Source organism: Coenobita brevimanus, chromosome 62 (genome assembly GCF_032717465.1).
Source record: "Coenobita brevimanus isolate Jiangsu-jjx chromosome 62, ASM3271746v2, whole genome shotgun sequence".
In the NCBI taxonomy this organism is placed as follows: Eukaryota; Metazoa; Arthropoda; class Malacostraca; order Decapoda; family Coenobitidae; genus Coenobita; species Coenobita brevimanus.
This window is the reverse complement of record NC_137015.1, coordinates 36,347,892-36,368,741: the sequence shown is the minus strand read 5'-3', so window position 1 is coordinate 36,368,741 and position 20,850 is coordinate 36,347,892. Positions and strand designations below refer to the sequence as shown.

Here is a 20,850-nt window from a genome sequence, read left to right as displayed (position 1 = left end):
CCTGTGGGTGACTCTACACTGAGTGACAAGCCAAATGGTTTCCTGTACACCAGGAAACCATTTACTACGCTGGGTGGTAACCATATAACCAAATTTTGGCACCTGGTGGATAAGCGGGTAATTATTGCGCTCCAGTCAAATTGAACAGTGAAGGTTTATATCCATGGGGTGGTTGGGGTTTATTGCTCATGTAATGCCACTCAGGGATGAGTGAGGCTGGTCACTCTCATCTTAAATGTCGAGACCAACTGCTTAGCCCTGGGCTCCTACGCTCCTCTTGGGGCAATGTAGGATTGGATGATGGATGGATGGATCCCTTTCACTACACTTACGCATCTCTTACTCACTATACTACCAATTTCATTCAGGTGGAAACAAATTCCTTTAAATTATTTACTTCAAGGGCTTACTCCCTCCTGCACCCCACCCCAAGATTATTAGTTCCTCTCCGGTGAAACCAGTCAGGGACTACAGGTTTGCACAGTTTCATCAGCATTTCAGTCTGTCCCGCAGTTTTGTGTGTGCTCCGTAACTTCCACATGGATGGACAGATTTTGATATAACTTCACACAATTGTTCCCCATACCATGATGGTGTTTTGCGTGCAACAACCAGCCATCTACTCCCAAGGTCATGGTCACACTTGAGGCTCAAACAAGGTTGGGTGCTGTCATACTCAACACCCATACCTACAATCATGTCCACTCTGTAACTTCCACATACATGGACGGATTTTGATATAATTTCACATAATTGTTCCCTATACCATGACGGTGTGTTGCACGCGACAACCAGTCATCCACTCCCAAGGTCAATGACATATGTATGTTTATCATCTGGTAGGGGACTTTGTAATGAATGGTAATACTGAATGCATTTGTTATTTTCAGTTTAGAGGGACCTCTTGCAGTGAAGGGGATGTCATATGTAGCTTTTTATTTATGGTACATAGTCAATTTGTTTTAAGCTTACAGGATGCCCTTCTCAGTGACAGGGTTAATGGAGACTGCCCTAGCACTATGAGAGGGATTTTCCTAAGCTAAATAAAATTACTTTGTTACAGCAAGAGTAAAATATAAATTAGCTGCCTCTTTTGCACTTGGATACTTACCCTTTTATGGAACAGTTCTCTGATACAAGAAGAGAGATCAAGGATGGGCTTTTGTTTTGTGTATTGATGTAGGTCATTAGCCTTGTTGCCATAATACAATCTCTTCAACACCTAGTGGTATAGTAAGTTAATGTGCTTTAAACAGTAAGAGTCTACCTCTGAGGGTTAACCGAGGTTTCTTGCTTGCACGGTGCTGCTCAGGGCAAGCAGCTGGTCACTCACCTTAAATGTTTGGATTATGTAGCCTAGTCATGGATCCTTCACTTTGGATGGGAGAATATCATTGTAGTGAAGGGGTCAATCTCTGTAGCTGAGATGATTATGACAACCTCCAGAATCCCATGGCTTTTTTACCTCCAGATACAGTAATTACATTGACTTGGAGAAACCATTTACTGTATAGTGACAGATTTAAAAAGTCTCCTTTAATCAGTATACTGAATAAAATTATCTGAAAGTCGGAAGAGTAGAATTAAGTAAATGTCACTGGACTGAAAGGGTTACATAATTATATGAACTGTGACAGATGCTTGTACCTGTCTCTTCACACCATAGTCTGCAGACTCTCGACTCTCCATCAATGATCTGGGTTGAGAATCAAGATAACATGTGATAATTTTTCTTTCATAATAAAGAATTATTTTTGCATGAAAATAAGATGAAGGAAGATTGTGCAGTCTCCTTCCCTTGTCCTTCATGCAAAAACAAATTCTATTTATGAAAGGCTGGTTATGATGATGAGAATAATAATGATAAAAATAGTACTGTAATACTGTGATTAAAAAAAAAAAAAAAAAAAAAAAAAAAAAAAATCTTGTATGAAGAACAAGAGACATAAGAAGATTCTGCAGTTCTTTCCCTTGTTCCTGCAGGAGAAAAAAATCTTACCTGAGAGGAAAATGGCAATTGATTCTTGAGAATCTTGGCCTTGTGAACAAGCATCCAGTATAGTTGCACAGGTGGTCCTTGTTATAACCTTTTGTATTTACTGGACACATTATTTACCCCCGCCAGGAGGTATATTTTTTACCCCACGTTGGTTTGTGTGTTTGCCTGTCAGCAGGATTACTCAAAATGGATGGATTTTGATGAAATTTTGTGGAAGCAAGGGCCATGAGCTAATGAATAAATGATTAAATTTTGGGCTGGATCCGGATCCAGATCCAGATCCAGAATATCCCACACATTATCTCCAAATGTTTTCGATGAATATCAATGAAATTTTGTGGAAAGGTGCACCATGGACCGGAAAGAATTGATTAAATTTGGGGGCTGATCAGGATCCAGATCCTAGATCCACGGATCTGGATCTGGGATTACTCAAAATGTTATGAATGAATTTTGATGAAATTTTAGGGAGGGGTGGGTCATGGGCCAAGGAAAAAATTATTAAATTTTAGGGAGGATCCGGATCTGGAGTATCCTGCACAATATCTCTAAAAATTTCTCAATGACTCAGTGAAATTTTGTGGAAAGGTGGGCCATGAACCAAGAAAGAATTTATTAAATTTGGGGGCAGACCCAGATCCGGATCCTTTTCAATGGCAGTGGCGGAGGTATGCACCCTCTTAGCACTTTCTCGTTATCATTACGAGTGAAATGTCAAGAGGAAGGATTGGACTGGAGTGTATTGGTGTTGTGATAAGGAGCAGTATACTGAGATGGTTTGGGCATGTGGAGAGGATGGGGGATGACAATTGGGTTCAGAAAGTGAGAAGTGTGAACGTCACTGGTAGAGATGCAAGAGGCGGACTGAAAAAGACCTGGGACGAGGTCATAGAGTGTGACCTCAGGGATAAGGGACTGAATGAGGAGACTGCCAGAGATTGAGCGGCATGGAGAACAGCCACTAGGTGGCAAAGGCCAACACATGCAAGTACGTTGGGAGCCTTTATAAACAATTACTACTATTATTACTGTATTTGGTAACAAAGAACTTTCATGTCATGCTGCCGTGATTAGATACTTTCATCAGTCATTACACATTAGGGATGTGTTACATAGTCTCACACCTTTTTTCTGAAATTTGATTCTGTAACCTGGGAGAACATGCAAATCTGTTTTATAGGTGTCAATGAAACATGGTGACAATATTCTGTAAATAACAAATATAATTAAGAAGGTACCATATTACAAGGACTTGCTGTATGGTATGTGCTCTCTATCTGAACTTAACATACTGGAAAAGTACAATAAGGCCTCTAATATTCTGGGCTTATGAGGCTCATTATGACTAGAGTGGTTATTTTCAATTCCAGCAAACTCCAGTCAATCTTACCGAGCTGAATGCATGCCTGCGAGAGTTAATTTAGTCAACTCTAACCCTCGCATGAGTGGAACAACCTTTAGTATTTTACCGGTATTCCAGTGAACACCATATTATTTTGTTCATCTCTGGGTGCATCACAGTAGCCTGAGAGTTTTATATCTTCATAATACTGTGAGCTACTGTTAAATTCAAAATGTTTAGATTTCAAATATAGAAATGAGCTGACAGAAAAGTTACCATGTAGCCTCCATGTCCATAAGTACATGGCCCTTAGTTACACCCTAAACTGTTGTGTCCTAAGGTAACCATAATTAGAGCTGCTACAATCTGAACACTCAAGTCAAGAGTTTTGTTCAGTGCTGCCCTCAAGAACATACTTAAATTATGTTATGTTATTTTAACCCACCTACCAAATTCCCAAGGTGTGGGAAAATACAGAATAAAACTATACTACCACCTAAGTTTATTAGTAGATGCCACATTTCATATCAAAGTTACTTTTCCCTATACTATTATCTAATTTGTACAATATACAAATACAAACATGATACAAAGTAGAGCATACATCTTCTATACTCCGTTTTTTTTATTGAGGTGAAGATGCACTTGACAGGTTGATGATGATTGGCTGAATGCAACATATCCAAAAAATATTTACTAACCCAAATTTCCCCTTCAGATATTTGTTGTCAGTTAATAATGCTGGATAATGAAGTAATGTTGCATGCAGCCAATAATCACCAATCAGTCAAGTGCATCTTCGCCTCGATAAAAAAAAATTGAGTATAGGACTATATTCCTGCCATTACAAACTATCTGAACCCAAATAACTCTTCAACCTTGAACAATGGTAAAACAGTATCTGTACAAGTAAGTTATCCTCTAACTTTCAGACCAGTAATACCACCACCAAAAGTATCATCGGTACTGTACAGTACGATCAAGCATTAGCTAAAGTGTAAACTGTTCTTGTCCCTAACTTATCTGTGTATGAACTCATGGTCTGTATGTAAATATCTGGCCACTTCAGCCAGGTGCTTGCAGAGGGTTTTTTTTTTTAAAGATAATGTTGGTCTACCAGTACACTGAGTGACAAGCCAAATGGTTTCCTGAACACCAAGAAACCATTTACTATGCTGGGTGGTAACCATATAACCAAATTTTGGCGCCTGGTGCTTTAGTGGGTAATTATTGCGCTCCAATCGGATTGAGCCGGTGAAGGTTTATATATCCACGGGGTGGTTGGGGTTGATTGCTCATGTAATGCAACTCAAGGATGAGTGAGGCTGGTCACTCTCATCTTAAATGTCGGGACCAACTGCCTAGCCCTGGGATCCTACGCTCCTCATGGGGCACTGTAGGATTGTATGATGTATGGATGGTGTACCAGTGATGCTGGGTGAGATGCACAAAATAAGTGTGTTGTGGTAAGTAGGGCAACACTACTATGAAGGCTCAGTTGATAATCTGTGAGAGATATTTAATAATGGCACATCAACCGAGATGCTGTTTTTATAAGAAAGTGTAAAATACTGTATGTACACACTACTTAAAGGTTAAAAACTGTTTAGTAAAACTTTATTGTCATAAATGTTTGAAACTGTTAATCAAATAAAACGGGAAACACTACCTCATAAAGCACTGATGACTGTTAAAAGATTTGCAGATGTGAAAATCTGTAATAGTATTATGTGTACCAGGTGAACATCTACATCCAACACTGAGGGCAAACCTAATCTGGATAACCCCTCGCTGAAGATACACATGCTAGTTTAGTAGTTAACATTATACCATCCATCCATCATCCAAACCTGTGTTGCCCCATGAGCATTGTAAGAGCCTGGGGATAGGCAGGTTGATCCTGACATTCAAGATGAGAGTGACCAGCCTCACTCATCCCTAAGTGGCATCACGTGAGCAACAAACCCCAACCACCCCTTGGATATGAACCGACACAGGCTCAATCCAGTTGGAACGCCTAATTACCCACTAAACCATTAAGCGCCATAGTTTGGGTATATGGTTACCACCCAGCATAGTAAATGGTTTCCTGATGTACAGGAAACCATTTGACTTGTCACTCAGTGTAGAGTTACCAATAGACAGAAGGAAGAGGAAAGAATAAAGGAAAGAACGACATAACAGGACAGGAGGAAAGGGCAGGCACCCGAGAGGAGCGCTACATCGAGTGAGTGGATGGTGAGTGCCCCCACCAACCATCATTAACATTATTAATGTTAGTAAATAATTTAACATTGTTAACCCCTATGCGCCGGCTGACGTGTCATGATTCAGGGTGCGGAGCACCACCGACTGTAGGGATATGCTGCAAGCACCTTCTTGCTACCCTCTGAATTCACGACCATTTGCTATGACAACCATAGGGTAGGTAGGTACCCAAGGTACCCCACTGACGCACAGCACCGTCTGTACACAGCACTGGTAGAGTGATGTCTTCCTTATCCTCCTTGTCTGATTCCGTCCCTCCGTGCGCTGGGCTAATTGCATCATTGACCCTGGCAAAAGTTCTGCCCTTACTGCCAGGGAAAGGGCTCAGTGACTAAGCAGGTGTGTGGGAAATTGTAAATAGTAAACATATATGCACGTGTTTTTTTTTTTTTATACATAAGTGAAATATAAGTTACATCTAGTAAATGTTATGAAATAAGTGTTTTATAATAACTTTTACATTTGAATAAGTGTTACTGATTATGGTTATTTGTGAAACAATGATTGGAAATACCTTGAGTAACCCTAACTAGTACAATGAAAGAAAACCAAAAGTGCATGGGAGGGAAAGAAAATGACCTGGTTGGCTGTAACTAAATTTTTTCCCTTGTTACTCAAAAAATAATGGTGAATATGTGAGCATTAGCATATTTGTGATGTGAAGTACAAAAAAATGTAAGTTGTGTATAACATTAGTAATATTTTCACAATGCCCCTGATTACTGTAGTACGAATTAGTCACAATTTCTGTACAAGTAATTACCTCATACTCAACCATACTGCGTGAAACAGCCAGAGCATTTACTTATCAAAGTGCAATTACCCGTAATAATGATGTCAAGTGCAAATATAAGTGCTGTGGTAGAGGTAAATCATTATAACTGATGCAAGAAATGAGTACAGAAAATAAAGAGGTATTCTTTTCCCACACATCTACAGGGCACATAGTGGTGCTAAGAAACAGGCGGAAAACCCTATGGGGAGCCACATGGACAGGGTGATGACTCATCCCTATGACGGTGAGTAAGGAAAAGTCAAAAGAATGAGTGGAGTATTCCGAGAGGCTGGACAGTGTTACAATCACCACTCCGGTCAGTGCTGCCAATGCTAGCCAGTGAGTCCAAGTCACTGGCAGTGGCGTGCACCCAGATTAGCCCGCCAAAACATGGAAAACCAGTCATCTTTAACTTAACCTTACTCATCGAAGGGACCACCTGGTGACCTTGGGATACTTTCACTTGAAAGAGGAAGGGTTGATGAGTCTTACATATCTTTATTTTTTTCTCTAGCTATTATAGTTTGGCAGATATCTGGGTTTGAAGTAAAGATATTTTCCCAAAATCTTGGAAATTCCCCATAAGGAGGAGTGGGTGATGGAGGGAAACCCCAGGCAGATAAGGGTTAATGTTAGCATTTAACAATACTAAAATTAAAATTAAAGTGCAAGTTTTGGGATATTGTCAGAATGATCAAACTGTAGTATAATTACTTTACCATACTAATTTAACACACATGTAAAACTTTAATAACTGCGGTGGGATGTTCAATACTGAAGTGTGGGAAAACACTCAGTAATGGCTTTATTTATGTTGGACTGTACATGATGCCTTCTTTAACTCTTTCAGCAACATGCCTTTTTGTTCTGTTCTCATTACCAGCAGATCCCCGTTGCACTTGAGTACTTCACCCTTTAGGGGACAGTTCTCTGATGAACGTAGAGATCAAAGGTGGGCCTTCATGCTGTTTCCTGATTTAATGCATTAGCCTGGTTGCTTTCATACAATTTTTAGATGCCTAGGAGTCAAGCAACTTCAGGTCCTCTAACCCGATGTAGCCCATAAGAATTTACTTCCAAGGCTGGTAGAGGTTTACTGCTGACATGCTGCTGCATGCCTTCAGTGTCTAGAATGAGTGGCCCTGGGCTTCTGTGCTCCTAATGGGGCAATACTGGACTGGATGAGGAACAGAGACTTCTGGCAGTAAATGGGTTAGAAACTATCTCCATAAGCTCTCCAATACCAATGGTTTTGTATACATAAGGATACTGAATTGTGGTATCTAAAATTATGATACAAATCATATTGAAAAAGTTAACCTCTACTTGTAGGAAAACTTGAATCTTGTTTACTTCTATGCTGCTGAAAGAATATAAGGTTACCAACATGGACTGACTTCATTATATACAGTAATATTCAGACATTACTGAAAATAGAAAGGAATTACCAAACTTTTTTGTGCAGAGGTGATTAGCAAATCCAAAACCAGACTGTACTTTTAAAATTCTGAAGAATCAAGTAATACACAAATATACAACCCATAATACTTAATCACGTTACCTATTTTTGAATGAAGACCTGTTTACACCGTAGAACTCATGCAAACATTTACCTGTACTGCACTTGAAGAGCCTGAAGTAACATCCTAAGGTCCCCATCTGCAATGACAAAAACATTCCTAAACTAATTCAACTTCTCCTTTAGATTTTTTTTTTCCCCCTCCACCAAATTAATGTACTTTACTTAGGGATAACTGCTCATGTGAAGGTACGTAAAACAAGTTCTACCAGCCCTTCAGTATGTGGATGCCTTGTAAATTTTATTCCTGTTATTGCCAGACAGTTTTCATGAGACTGCCTCTTAATAAATGGGTTAAAAATGATATTCAGTAACTCCTTCAATATGATTACTTGTATGCAGTTGTATTCTTGCAATCCCAAGATAATTCTATTTCATTCAGATCTCTTGAAGTGAAAGGCTTTCAAAAAGAATTCATTACCCCTTTTAGCAGAAAAACGTCTTTTTCACTGCAAATGGCCACTGTAATCTGGTAAGGATGTTCCAAAATATCAACTTTTACCTTAAAATTTTGGTGCTGTTCTTGTTGTTCATCACCTCCAGCAGGTAACCACCCTTGCAGGGCTATCTCATGCAGTGAACCTATGCTCCTTTGTGGCCAACATGCATGGAGGTTTGGTTTCCACATGGATGCCACATTTGTGTCTCTCCATACAGTTAACAGGCGCACCATAGCAGGCTCTGCTTCACCCTGCAATTTGGTTACTGTATATGGTTACCACCCAGTGTTGTACACTGTTTCCTGGGTTACTGGAATCCATTAGATTTGCACTCTGTGAAGCCACCTGAAGAAGAGTTATAAAAGTAACAGGAAAGAGATGGAGAAATAAGAGAGGAGGAAAGACACAGACCCAGAATGAGAAAGGTGAAGGAAGAGGTAAGCAGTGCTATATCAAGTGTGTGGATGATGGTTACCACCACCTACCACCATTCTGGTGCTGCAAATTGGGGAACTGCAAATCAGCTTTACAGGTGGTAATGAAAATTAAAGTGGGAATATTTCTATGCTTTTCTGGGGGACTGACAGCAAATACATGCAAAAACAGCAGCATATCACGAGGATTTGCTGTATAGTAGATAATTGCACTGTTACTCACCTGAAGAGATAGATCTGTTGTGGGGAGAGAGTTAAGCCTGCATCCTGAGTGCTCCATCGAGTCTGACCGTTTCTCCATTCATCATGGGGTTGGTAATGATCGCCTGAACCATCATGGCAAACTCATCAGGTTCCCCAAGGCGTTGGGGAAAGGGCACTGTGGTGGCGAGGAACTTCTGAACCTTCTCAGGAAGCGCCAACAGAAGTGGAGTTTTGTACAGGCCTGATTGGGGGAGGGGAATGAAGTAACCTCTTCAGTCTGGTGGCTTTATGGTTAGAAGACCCCAGTCACAGTGATGGCCTTGCATAGATACAATCCCCATAAGGTGACTGGCACTGTCTGAACACATGATTCCATTAAGGGAAGTTGGCTGGTCATCTACTGTTAAATGTACTGCACTACAGTAGCTAGCCTTGCACCCCTGCACCCTGAAGGGGTGATAACAAAGAGGAATACTTGGCTGCCAAGCAGAGGGGTGGCAAAGAGGTTTACAGAGCAAAATCTGAGTCTGAGACTGTTACTTGATAACCTAAACAGCATGTAAAGAAAGAATATGATATTAAAAGTGGCAAATCAGATGAAGAGGGAAAACAGGGATACCATACATGAGCAGTGTGTGAAGAATGATGAAGGAAAGGTAGTGAACAATGGGGATATTAAAGACATCTGAAGAAAGCAATACAATCAGCTGCTGAATGAGGAGTTTGATTGGAACGGAAATTTTGGAGCCAGCAGATCCAGTGTTTGGCCCTTGGCCTTTGACTGATGCTGCTACTGTGAGCAGGGCAATAGGAAGGATACAGGTGGGGAAGGCAGCAAGTGTGCCTGGGTTGACTGCTGAAATGCTGAAAGCCTCAGGAGATACAGGAGGGAGGTTAGTTCCTGACTTGATGAATACAATTATATGTGACTGTGTTGTCCCACATGATTGGCTATACAGTGCAATTGTAAATGTGTACAAGGGAAAAGGTGATGTCCTGGAAAGAGGAAATTATAGAGGCATAAAGCCTGTGGACAAGATAATGAAGGTAATGGAGAGAGTTCTAGAAGTTACCAATATGATTAGAGAAGCATGATTACTGATGAGATGCAGTTTGGGTTTATGCCATGCATAACGACCACTGATGCCATAGTCACTGTTTGAAAGCTTCAGGAAAAATATACAGGAAAGAAAAGCGATCTGTACTTTGTTTCTGTTGAGTTGGAGAAGGCCTCTGACAAAGTCCCTAGGGAGGTGGTGAAGTGAGCAATGAGAAACCTTGGGACTGAGGAGTGGCTGGTTAGGGTGGTTATGGCTATGTACTGTATGTGGGTGTCTGCACCCAGGTAAGGGTGAATGGAGATTTGGGTGGTGAGTTTTCTGTGAATGTTGGTGTGCATCAGGAGTCAGTCTTGAACCCCTTGTTGTTTATCATGGTACCTGAAGCCCTCTCATGAGACTTCAGACATGGACTTTTGTGGGAGATGTTGTATGCCAGTGAACTGATGCTGACTGCAGAGAATGAAAGGGAGGCAGAAGAAAGAATTAGTAAGTGGTAGGATGGTATGGGGCACAAGGGCTTAAGAGTAAATGCAGGTAAAATAAAAGTGACGGTATCTAGGGCTGGTGGTAGTACTGTCAAAGATGAGGGAGAGTGGCCATGTGTGATTTGCCACAAGGGTGTGGGAAACCATTCCATCTTGTCCAGTGTTTGTGATAAGTGGATGCATAAGAGATGTAGTGGTAATAGAGGTAGACTATGAGATAATCTGAATTCATGTGTGCGGTGTGTTGGGGAGAGCATGTGGAGATTGTCAGGCATGAAAGGATTGATCTTGCTGGTGAGTCACTTGAGTGTGTGGAAGAATTTTGTTATTTGGGAGACATGGTATGTACTGGAGGTGGGGCTGGAGCCAGCTCTGGACAGAGTGAAGAGTGGTTGGAAGAAGTTTGGGGAGCTGTTGCCTCTCCTGACATTGATAGGGCTCTCCCTCCATGCTAAGGGATCTCTGTATGTGATGTGTTAGGAGTATAATGCTTTATGGTAGTGAGACCTGGACAGTAAAGGAAAAGGATATATGCAGGCTCAAAATGTACAGAAATGACAAAGATTAGATGGATGAACAGTGCGTCCTTGAGTGCGAGGCCTGGGGGGGCTAGGTTTACGGCGGAAAAGTTTAGAGGGATAATGAGACTGGAGTGTATTGGTGTTGTGATGAGGAGATGTAGACTGAGATAGTTTGGGCATGTGGAAAGGATGAAGGATGATAGCTGGGTGCAGAAAGCAAGAAGTGTTAACATGGGGAAGGGCTAAGAGACAGACCAAAAAAGACCTGGGATGAGGTCATTAAGTGTGACCCCAGGGTAAGGGATTGAACTAGGAGGCTGCCAGAGAACAAGCAGCATGGACAGCTGCCATTAGGTGTCCAAGGCCTACATGCAAGCATGTTGGAGCACAAAAAAAAAAAAAAAAAAAAAGTTTAGAATTGTGTGTTCTGATGCCCTTCCTAGCATAAATCAACAGCTTTTGCATGGAACTGATCACTTGACTAGACCACACTGGCTATAATCCATCCAGCCATGCATCATCCAATGCTGCATTGCCCCATGAGAAGCGTAGGAGCCCGGGGCTAGGCAGTTGGTCCTGACATTTAACATGAGAGTGACCAGCATCACTCATCCCTGAGTGGCATTACGTGAGCAATAAACCCCAACAACCCCTTGGATATAAACCTTCACCAGCTCAATCCAATTAGAGCACAATAATTACCCACTAAATCACCAGGCACCAAAATTTGGTTATATGGTTACCTCCCACCACAGTAAAGGGTTTCCTGGTGTACAGGAAACCATTTGGCTTGTCACTCAGTGTAGAGTCACCCAGAGGCAGAAGGCAGAGGAAAGAATGAAGGAAAGAAAGACGGAAGAGGGAGTGTAAAGTCACCCGTAGGCAGAAGGACGAGGGAAAACTGAAGGAAAGAAAGACAGAAGAGGATGGAAGGAAAGATGGATGGAGGAGAGGAAAGGGCATGCACCCGACAGCAGCACTACATCGAGTGAGTGGATGGTGAGTGCCCCTAGTGCCCCCACCTACCACAAGGCTACAATCATAATGAAGATAATGATGACTGACAACATAAAGAATGGTAAAATGACAATGATACTTGAAATGTGAACAAATATAATTACACCATCAATTACATTAAGTCTTTTTGTGCAATTAAATCCACATTACATCCATCCATAATAATGAAAAATTGGCTATCAGTAACAGTTCTAGTGCTACCAATGAATTTGATGTGTAGTCCTACTTTTCAGTATCGGTTGCACAGAAAGTTTGTCATATTTCAGATGACTTTCTTGATTTATAACAGACTGCCTGTGCCACTAATATTTACCAAGTAACTACACACCCACTAAGCTGCCAAATACTGAGGAAGCAACCAAACATCCAACAATCAGTCATACACCCTGCTAGCAGCCACACAACCAGCAAACAGCCACACACTCACCTGGAGCGATGGTACACACTCTGATACCGATGACCGACAGATCTCTTGCAATGGGTAGTGTCATGCCCACGATGGCACCCTTACTGGCTGAATATGCGGCCTGACCAATCTGACCATCAAATGCGGCCACGCTGGCAGTGTTTACTATGACCCCTCGCTGCCCATCGGTGTTGGGTTCATTCTCATGCATGTGCGCTGCCGCCAGACGGATCACATTAAACGTTCCCCCAACGTTCACCTGGAGAGATACAGTATTCATATTATTGGTCTTATGAAGTTAGGAAGCTTTCTAGCAATACTTCCTGGATTTTTTTTTTTTTTTCCTGCATACTATATAAACACTATTTTTCTCTTCTGCATTTTACAGCATATCCTTTTCATACTGATGGTGACTGCATTAGTAACATACAAAACTACATACTAACATATCAGATACAAAAATATATCGGTAGGAAAGAGGTGCTACGAAGTCTCCTTAGCCAGTGTGAACGTAACTCCATGTCCTCGTTATAAATTGGCTTTTATGTTCTTTTCTGTTATTAACCCATTATCTTCATTGTATTTATCTATTCTTTGCAAATCTTCTTATGATTTTATTCAAACTGGGATGGACTTTTTAAACTAGAGGGGTTAGATATACAAATCATTAACCCCTAAAGGTCAGTCCCCATTCTGGAACGTGTCATGGGGACATCGGTTCCCATTCCAGAAGGTTTAGATACTCTTATGTTCTCAGCCATTGCTCTACAATAAATAATCATAGGACACTGAAACTCCACTCTTTTTAATGCTACAGAGTTGTACTTTGCAGGGTGTAAAGATTTTTATGATAGGTTTAATAGTTTTCATAGGAGCGATTTCTGAAAAATCGCCCATCTTTTGCAAAAAATACTTGCTCCTGACGGTTGACTTTGTAAACAATGCCCGACCCCATGGGGTTGATAAACCCTTTCACTGCAACAGATCCTAAGTTGAGTAAGATAAGCTGGAAGCAGTGGAAATAAAAAGAACACCATGCAGATTCAAGGGGCTATGTCCCCAGCAAATTTAAGGAAAATTGTAAATCAAAGTTTCATTGCTACCAATAAAGCTAAACTGCCAGTTTTTCCAATTTACAGTAGCAGCTGTATGGGAAAACTTGTGGCAGATGATAATATATCCCATGAGTTGAAAACCATTACCGTAGTAAACTTTCCCTCAATAGGTGTTAAAAAGGAAATAAACACAAAAACTCCTAAGTAAGGGGCACTGATAGAATACTGCAAAATTCTGTGAAAAGCCTTAATAAAATGCTGCTAAACAGAAATAAAATACAGTATAAGGTTACAAAATCTGCAACCGTACACATCCATAGCTTATTACAGCATAACAAGGGCTGCTGGTACTGTGTGTGTGGGATATGAAATTCTCTCTGCCTATAGGCTGTAAGGGTTTGTTGTTCCAATTCATTTCCAGTATATTTTGTATAATGGAACACCTGTACATTATGAACGAAAGTTGTCTGGGGAAAAAAAAAAAAAAAAAAAGTTGAGAACATGCAGTAACTTTTATAAACAGCATACAGGATAAGACTGTACAGTGGTCCATAAATTCCACATCTCAATTTTCATGAACTGCAGGGATGGTTCAGTTAGCATTACCAGTGTTAACCCAACATCATTTTCTGTTTCCCATAACCCTTTTGACTGTTTACAGTCCTTACTTGTTTATGCTTATTCATTTCATGTATGGCTGTTTAGTAATTTCATGAAGTAGCCTAATACTGTACTTGCACATCTCATACAGGCAGACTGAACCATCTCTGCAACACATTTAATAGGGAATCACAATTTATAGACCACCAATATACAGCAGGTGGGGAGGAGGAAAGTAGATAGAGAAGAAAGTCAAAAAGGAATCGATAAGGAGGGTGCAGAAAAAGAGATGATGGACGAAGAATACTGTCATATACAGGAATAAATCCAAAAGGAAAATGTGCCTGGGAGCCTCCTGGGTCTTAAGTAACTTCAAGTAACAGATTCAAAAGTACTAGTAAATTATATGTAGAGTAAGTTATTATAAGTTACCCCTCTTGATATTTCTACCTATCGCTTGTCTATGCCTTAATCCTGCAACAGGCTGCCACAAACAAATTATCTCCATATTAACATGTCCTCTGCCATTTGGCTGCCGGCTCTCCAACTCACACACCCTTCTTCCATATACAGTATCTCTCTACCCCATTCTCCACCTCATCTTTGGTCTCCACCTTCCTTTCTCCCCCTCCATCTCACTCATACACTCTCCTAGTCAGTCTCTCATTCTCCATCCTCTGTTCTATTAATCAATCAAATAAACTTATTCCATGATTCCTTTTACAGAACCCCACATAAAGATTGGCCACGGTACAGCTGTTTCTATGAACTGGAGACAAAACCAAGTGCTAAATTCAGCTAATTACTTCCAAAGAGTTGCAGGTGACAGGGGGGTGGGGGGAATAGATGTGTAACAAGATCTGTAACGATGCAACTCTCTGTCTGGGCTTTGATTCTGTTTATATAAGGCTGTGTTTCCTGTCTTAAGTGTTCTATGCTATGCAGCTTTGAAGGTTCGTATCGTTCATATAATTTACAAAGGCTCCAACATGCTTGCATGCATCAGCCTTGGTCACATAATGGCAGCTCTCCACACTGCTTGATCTCTGGCAGCCTCCCCATTCAGTACCCTATCCTTGAAGTCACACTCTACGACCTTGTCCCACTTCTTTTTCGGTCTCCCCCACCCTATCCTCAACGTTCACACTTCTCACTTTCCACACCCTATTGTCATCCTCCATCCTCTCCAGATACCCAAACCAACTCAATCTACCCCTCCTCATCACAACACCAATACATTCATCCCATCCTTCCTCTTAACTCTTCAATCGTAAACCTTGTCCCCCCAGGCCTCGCATTCAAGGACACACGACACATCCATCTACAGTAATTATTATTTAACAACTTTTCCTCAGCTATTTTATTCTGCACATTACACCTCAGTAATCTCTTGTACCAGTATGTTATTGGTCCAAACTTAATCAGTAATAAAATGGGAAAAATAGCATGAGAGACTGTTACGGCAAACAGGCCAAATAAATCGCTATGGAAGAGGTGCTAGGGAGCCTCTGAATGCTAATTAGAATAAGACCCTAAGAGTGATGATTGTGTGGCTAGTTACTAAGGATATGGCTATTTCACTCTTATCGTGTTACTTCCCTGGGTCAATGGAAGCCATCTACTACCCAATAGAACCCTACAGTCTGAGTACATTTTGACCATTAACTGAACTGAAAAGGATTAGGGATCTTCAATGGTTAGAATAAATGCACTACAGGCACACAATCATTACTCTTAGGCAGAGGACTTGTATGCAAGTATATAAAGAATGTTCAAGCTAATTTTTATCATTATCATACAGTAGTTAGTTTCATCCCATAACTTTGCTTTCTCTTGGCTTCAGTTTCCAGCTACCACTTGGAAGCAATTAGCTGGTTTTGCCTCTTCAATTAAGAAACCCCTTACAGGATGCTAGATGAGGGAATAAGCAGATAAACATATAAGAATAAGGCTACCATAATCTACCAGTATTAATCCTTATAGCGATGGACACACTTCAGTATTTCACTGTAATGCCAGCCAGTAAGCAACAAGCTTGTACAAAGTCTTTCAAAAAAAGCAAACTTTGTAATAACTTAAGACACCTGGATATACATAATTACAAATTTATGAAGTTGGGACAATATTCTTATACCACGAAGACTTTGCCTCCTGTAATTATCTGCAAGCAGTCAATTTTTCAACATTTTATCTAAATTATACCTGAGTGATGAACAAGGTGGCTTTAGGAGTGGCAAAAGATGTGTGCATCAAATATTTGCAGTAAAACAGATAGTGGAGAAAGCTTGTGAGAAGGACTATAAGGTGTTTATGACATTCACAGATCTGGAAAAACCATAAGACAAAGTAGACAGAGAGGGATTGTGGAAGGTTTTGCGCATGTAAGGTGTAGATGGTAGGCTGCTACGTGCCGTCATGAGTTTTTATGATAGCAGTGAAGCTTCTGTAAGAATAAATGGGCATCTAAGTGAATGGTTCCCGATTGGTGTGGGCATGCGGCAAGGTTGTGTGATGTCCCCGTGGTTGTTCAATATATGTATAGACAAGGTGATGAGAAAAGAAAAAACATGAGTAATGGAGAGAGGGATGGTGTTGGTAATGAGTGGTGATGGATGGAATATCTCAAATTTGTTGTATGCTGATGATGCAGTACTACTTGCAAATACCGGACAAGAACTTGGTAGACTAGAGCAAAATTTTGCTGATGTCTGTGAGTGTTGTGCCTTAAGAGTAAATGTAGAAAAGAGTAAAGTGATGGTTACTGAGAGAGGTGACTCCCAGTGTGATGTTACTGTGAATGGAGAGTGGAATTGGTGAGAGTGTTCAAAATACCTGGGTACAGTGATAGAAAAGAGAGGAAACTAGGCAAAAGAAGTGGAAAGTAGAGTGACACAAGGAAGGTAGCTTTTTTTTTTTTTTTTTTTATGCAAGGAAGAAGGAACCAAAGGCCAGGAGCCCACAAACCATTCCTTCCAAGGAAAAAAAATACAAAATACAAAAGAGAGCCAGATTCAAGATCTGTTCATTTTGAGATGCCTGGACACACTGCATTTGAAAGACTGGAGATCATAGGAAGTAGAAGCTACAGACAGAGGGACACAGTTCCAGAGCTCACCTGTTGCATAAATGAAGGACTGGGAATAATGGTTAACTCTTGTATTAGAGAGCTGGACAGAAGGGGATGAGAGTTTGTTGCTAGACGGGTGCTATGCGCCCGTTGTAGAGTGAAGGGATGCAAGCAGATAATTCAGAGGAGCAGTGACCATTGAGGTTGCAAAAGAAAAGAGATAAAGATGTAATAGTGTGGCAAAAGAGACCGAGGTTGAAGGGAGCCAGTAAATGGAGGAGAATTAATGAGACAAAAAGTCTTTGGCTGGTAGTATTAAACTACCTCTTTGCAAAAGCAAGCTCTTCGTCGCGCCAGCTGTAGTTTTAAAACGAAGAAGTCCTCGTACGGCGCGCGAAGAGGTCTCTCGGGGTTGAAAGTACTGGAATATGAAGCAGGAGCATCACCCACCTCTTCCCAAATATCTTCGTATCTTTTTTTATACTGATATCATATTCATGTAACTAGTTAGTACCTTTACATTCACGAAATGCATTTGCAATTTTTTAAAATGTTTGTTATCATTTTTTTGTGTGTGATACTTATCATTTTTTTGTGTGTGATACTATCTTTATTTATAGATTTTTAGGAGACTGGTGCTACCCATTTACCATCAAACTACTGCTACCACTATAGAGCTCAGTGACTGCTACATGCGCACAGCCCAGTCGTTGACTTCAAGCATTCCCAAGTTACCTGTGTCTCATACAGTGGTGATCCAGGCAACTTCATAGCTTATTTCCGAGAGCACTTTATGTAACAAACTTGTAAACCATTCCACTTTTCACTACTGTCTTCAGAAAGGCATGCACGTGGTATATTTAAGGCCATGGTTAGATTACTGCTATCGCCGCTAAATTCTAGCTGCCGTAATCCTAATCACTTCCTTTTTACGGTAGCCATAACTAAACCTAAATAACCTAACCTAACATATTTCTAACACAGCAGAAAAACCAAACATGACCGCTAATTTCTAGCGGTTGAAGCTGAACTGTAGCAGTATTAACCTAACCTAACTAAAACTGACCTGACCTGACCTAACCTATTTCTAACTTAACTGAACCACGAAACCAAACAACTTAATTCTAGCTGCCGTAATCGTAACCATGGTTAGGATTGCGGAAGTCGCTGCTAAATTCTAACTGCCGTAATCCTAATCACTGCCTTAAATTATACCACGTGCTTACCTTTCTGAAGACAGTAATGAAAAGTGGAATGGTGTACAAGTCTGCTAAATAACCTGACCTGATCTAAACTAACCTATTTCTAACCTAACTGAACCACCAAACAAAACCGCTAAATTCTAGTTGCCGTAATCCTAACCTCCACTGGACCCCCTCTCAAGTATTAAAGTATCAAGTACCAAAACTATTTCCTACCATTGGACTGATTCGGAGACGCTGTTCATCAGATTTAGCATATTAGTTTCGCAATATATCACATGAGAGAGTAAACATAAATTAGATGATGGCAAACATGCACTCCTCCGGCTTACCATTCTCACGATTTCTCTCCCAGAGAGCACCCCCGCAGCATACCAACCCTTCCGTAGTCTCCTTCTGGGAAGAGGCTGTTCGGCCGGGGTTTAAAGGTACCAAACTGGGAAGAGCCTCTTCATGAAGATGCTTCGTGAGAAGGGGAAGAGGTTGTTTAATACTACCAGCCTTTGACTCCAACCTACTGAGAAGGGCTGTATGTGGGGGAGCCTCCCCACACATGAGAGTTGTACTCCACATGGGCGAATAAAACCCGTGTATGAGGTCAACAACTGTGCAGGGGTAAAGTACGGAGTTGGCTTAGCACACCTAATCTATTGGAAGCAGATTTTACGAGAGATGTAATATGATCTTTCTGAGATAAGTCCCGAGTGAATGAAACCCCAAGCATGTTCAAGGATGATGCAGGATTGAGCTGGATATTATTAAACATTAGTGGGTACTCCTGTGGAAGATTTTGTCGAGTTGGTAGCTGTACAAACTGAGTCTTTGGTGCATTAAAAACAACAAAATTATTTTTATCCCAGTCAGAGATACGAGCCAAGTCAGACATTAGGTATGCCATAGCCATAGCCTTGATAAGAAACAGAGGCTTGAGTGTTGCAGCTGCACGAGGCTTACATGATGAAGTGTTAGTACCAAGTTTAACATATGGATGTGAGACTATGGTATAGCATGCAAACAAAAGATCTTGAGTGAGAGCAGTGGAGATGGGACTGCTGAAGAATGTACGTGGAGTAGAAAGAAAGTGTATCAGATACGAAATACAGTAATGTGACTTGTGAGAGATGTGGAGTAAGAAATGGGCACCAGAATCAAAGAGAGCATACCGAGATGGTATGGTCATGTGGAGAGAATGGATAACAATAAAGTGGTGAAAAAGGTATATCTGAGCGAATTTGAAGGAGGGAGGAGGCAAGGTAGGCCAAAGAGAAGGTGGAGGGATATGGTGGATGAGTGCGTGAGGATGAGAGGTATGGAAGTCGGTGAGACTAGGGGACTGACAAGATATCAAGCTGGCTGGATGAATGTTGTGAGAAGAAATGCATGATCAGGGCTTTGGCACCCCTTTTAACGTGACTGCATCCAGATGACTCTATCGAATAAGTTTATGTGAAGCTACAGAATGTGGTGAATGTTTTTGGAATATCAGATACAGCCAGGATTTCGGGGACTTGAATGACGAGTGAATGGATGTGTGGCCCACTGGATTGGGCAAACTTAGGCTGTCTGGACACTGCTACTCCTCACCTTGCCCTAGAGTGGGAACGGAGGTCTAGATGATGATGATGATGATGATAAACCTGAATCAACCCAAACTTCAAAGCCGGTAAAAAGATACAGAAAGAAAGGGAAGGTGTGTGTGTGTGTGTGTGTGTGTGTGTGTGTGTGTGTGTGTGTGTGTGCACGCGAGCACGCATGCGCACACATGCATATCTGCTTGAGTGCAGGTATGTATGTGTTTATGTGTGAAGTGAGGAGGGGACAAAGAAAAAATAAATAATTCTCTCACCGCCTGTATCCTCGCGAAGTCTTCCATTGTGTGTGAAAACTTCTTGTTGTGATTGTAAGTCTTCGCTGCAAATCCAATCCCAGCACAGTTAACAGCCACATCCAACCTACCAAACTTTTCTTTGCACAGATCCAAGGCACGCTGTACATCATCTGATGACGTTATCTGAGGAGTATCAAACAAACATTATCTATCTATCTATCTATAGCCCGATGCCCTAATCCCGCAAAGGGTGGCCGCAGACAAAACGCCTCCAAGTCGCTCTGTCACCCACCATTTGACTACCCTCCCCCCAACTCACCCCCCACTCCCTCATATACCTCTCAACTCCATCCCTCCACCTCATCCTCGGTCTACTCCTCCCTCTCCCTCCCTCCACCTCACCTACATACACCCTCTTAGTCAGTCTTTCATTCTCCATTCTCTCCACATGTCCAAACCACCTCAGTGTACAGTATTTCTCCTAATCTTCTCAACCACACCCACATCCACCCCACAACATTCCTTCACTTCTTCATTTGTCAACCTGTCCCTCCATGTCACTCCACA

General features: G+C 41.3%; 2 protein-coding genes across 3 annotated transcripts in view; one reads left to right on the top strand and one right to left on the bottom strand.

Annotated features, from left to right (window-relative positions):
- The first annotated feature begins 1,213 nt into the window (after positions 1–1,213).
- Positions 1,214–20,850, top strand: part of LOC145404127 (uncharacterized) — a 101,047-nt gene continuing 81,410 nt past the window's right edge. Inside the window, exon 1 of the mRNA XM_080275755.1 lies at positions 1,214–1,228. The gene's annotated coding sequence lies outside the window, so the exon portion shown is untranslated. The remainder of the gene's footprint in view (positions 1,229–20,850) is intronic.
- scu (hydroxysteroid 17-beta dehydrogenase 10) overlaps positions 3,557–20,850 on the bottom strand; it is a 28,019-nt gene continuing 10,725 nt past the window's right edge. The window contains exons 3-7 of one of the 2 annotated variants that reach the window (XR_013898112.1): positions 20,302–20,466; positions 12,553–12,790; positions 9,061–9,282; positions 7,946–8,043; positions 3,557–5,896 (exon numbers count right to left, since the gene is read on the bottom strand). Coding sequence is in view for 1 of the 2 variants with exons in the window: in XM_080275758.1 (XP_080131884.1) it covers positions 9,092–9,282; positions 12,553–12,790; positions 20,302–20,466 (594 nt within the window). In the remaining variant the exon portion in view is untranslated. Of the gene's footprint in view, positions 8,044–9,060; positions 9,283–12,552; positions 12,791–20,301; positions 20,467–20,850 lie in introns of both variants that reach the window. The other variant, XM_080275758.1, reaches the window with a different exon arrangement.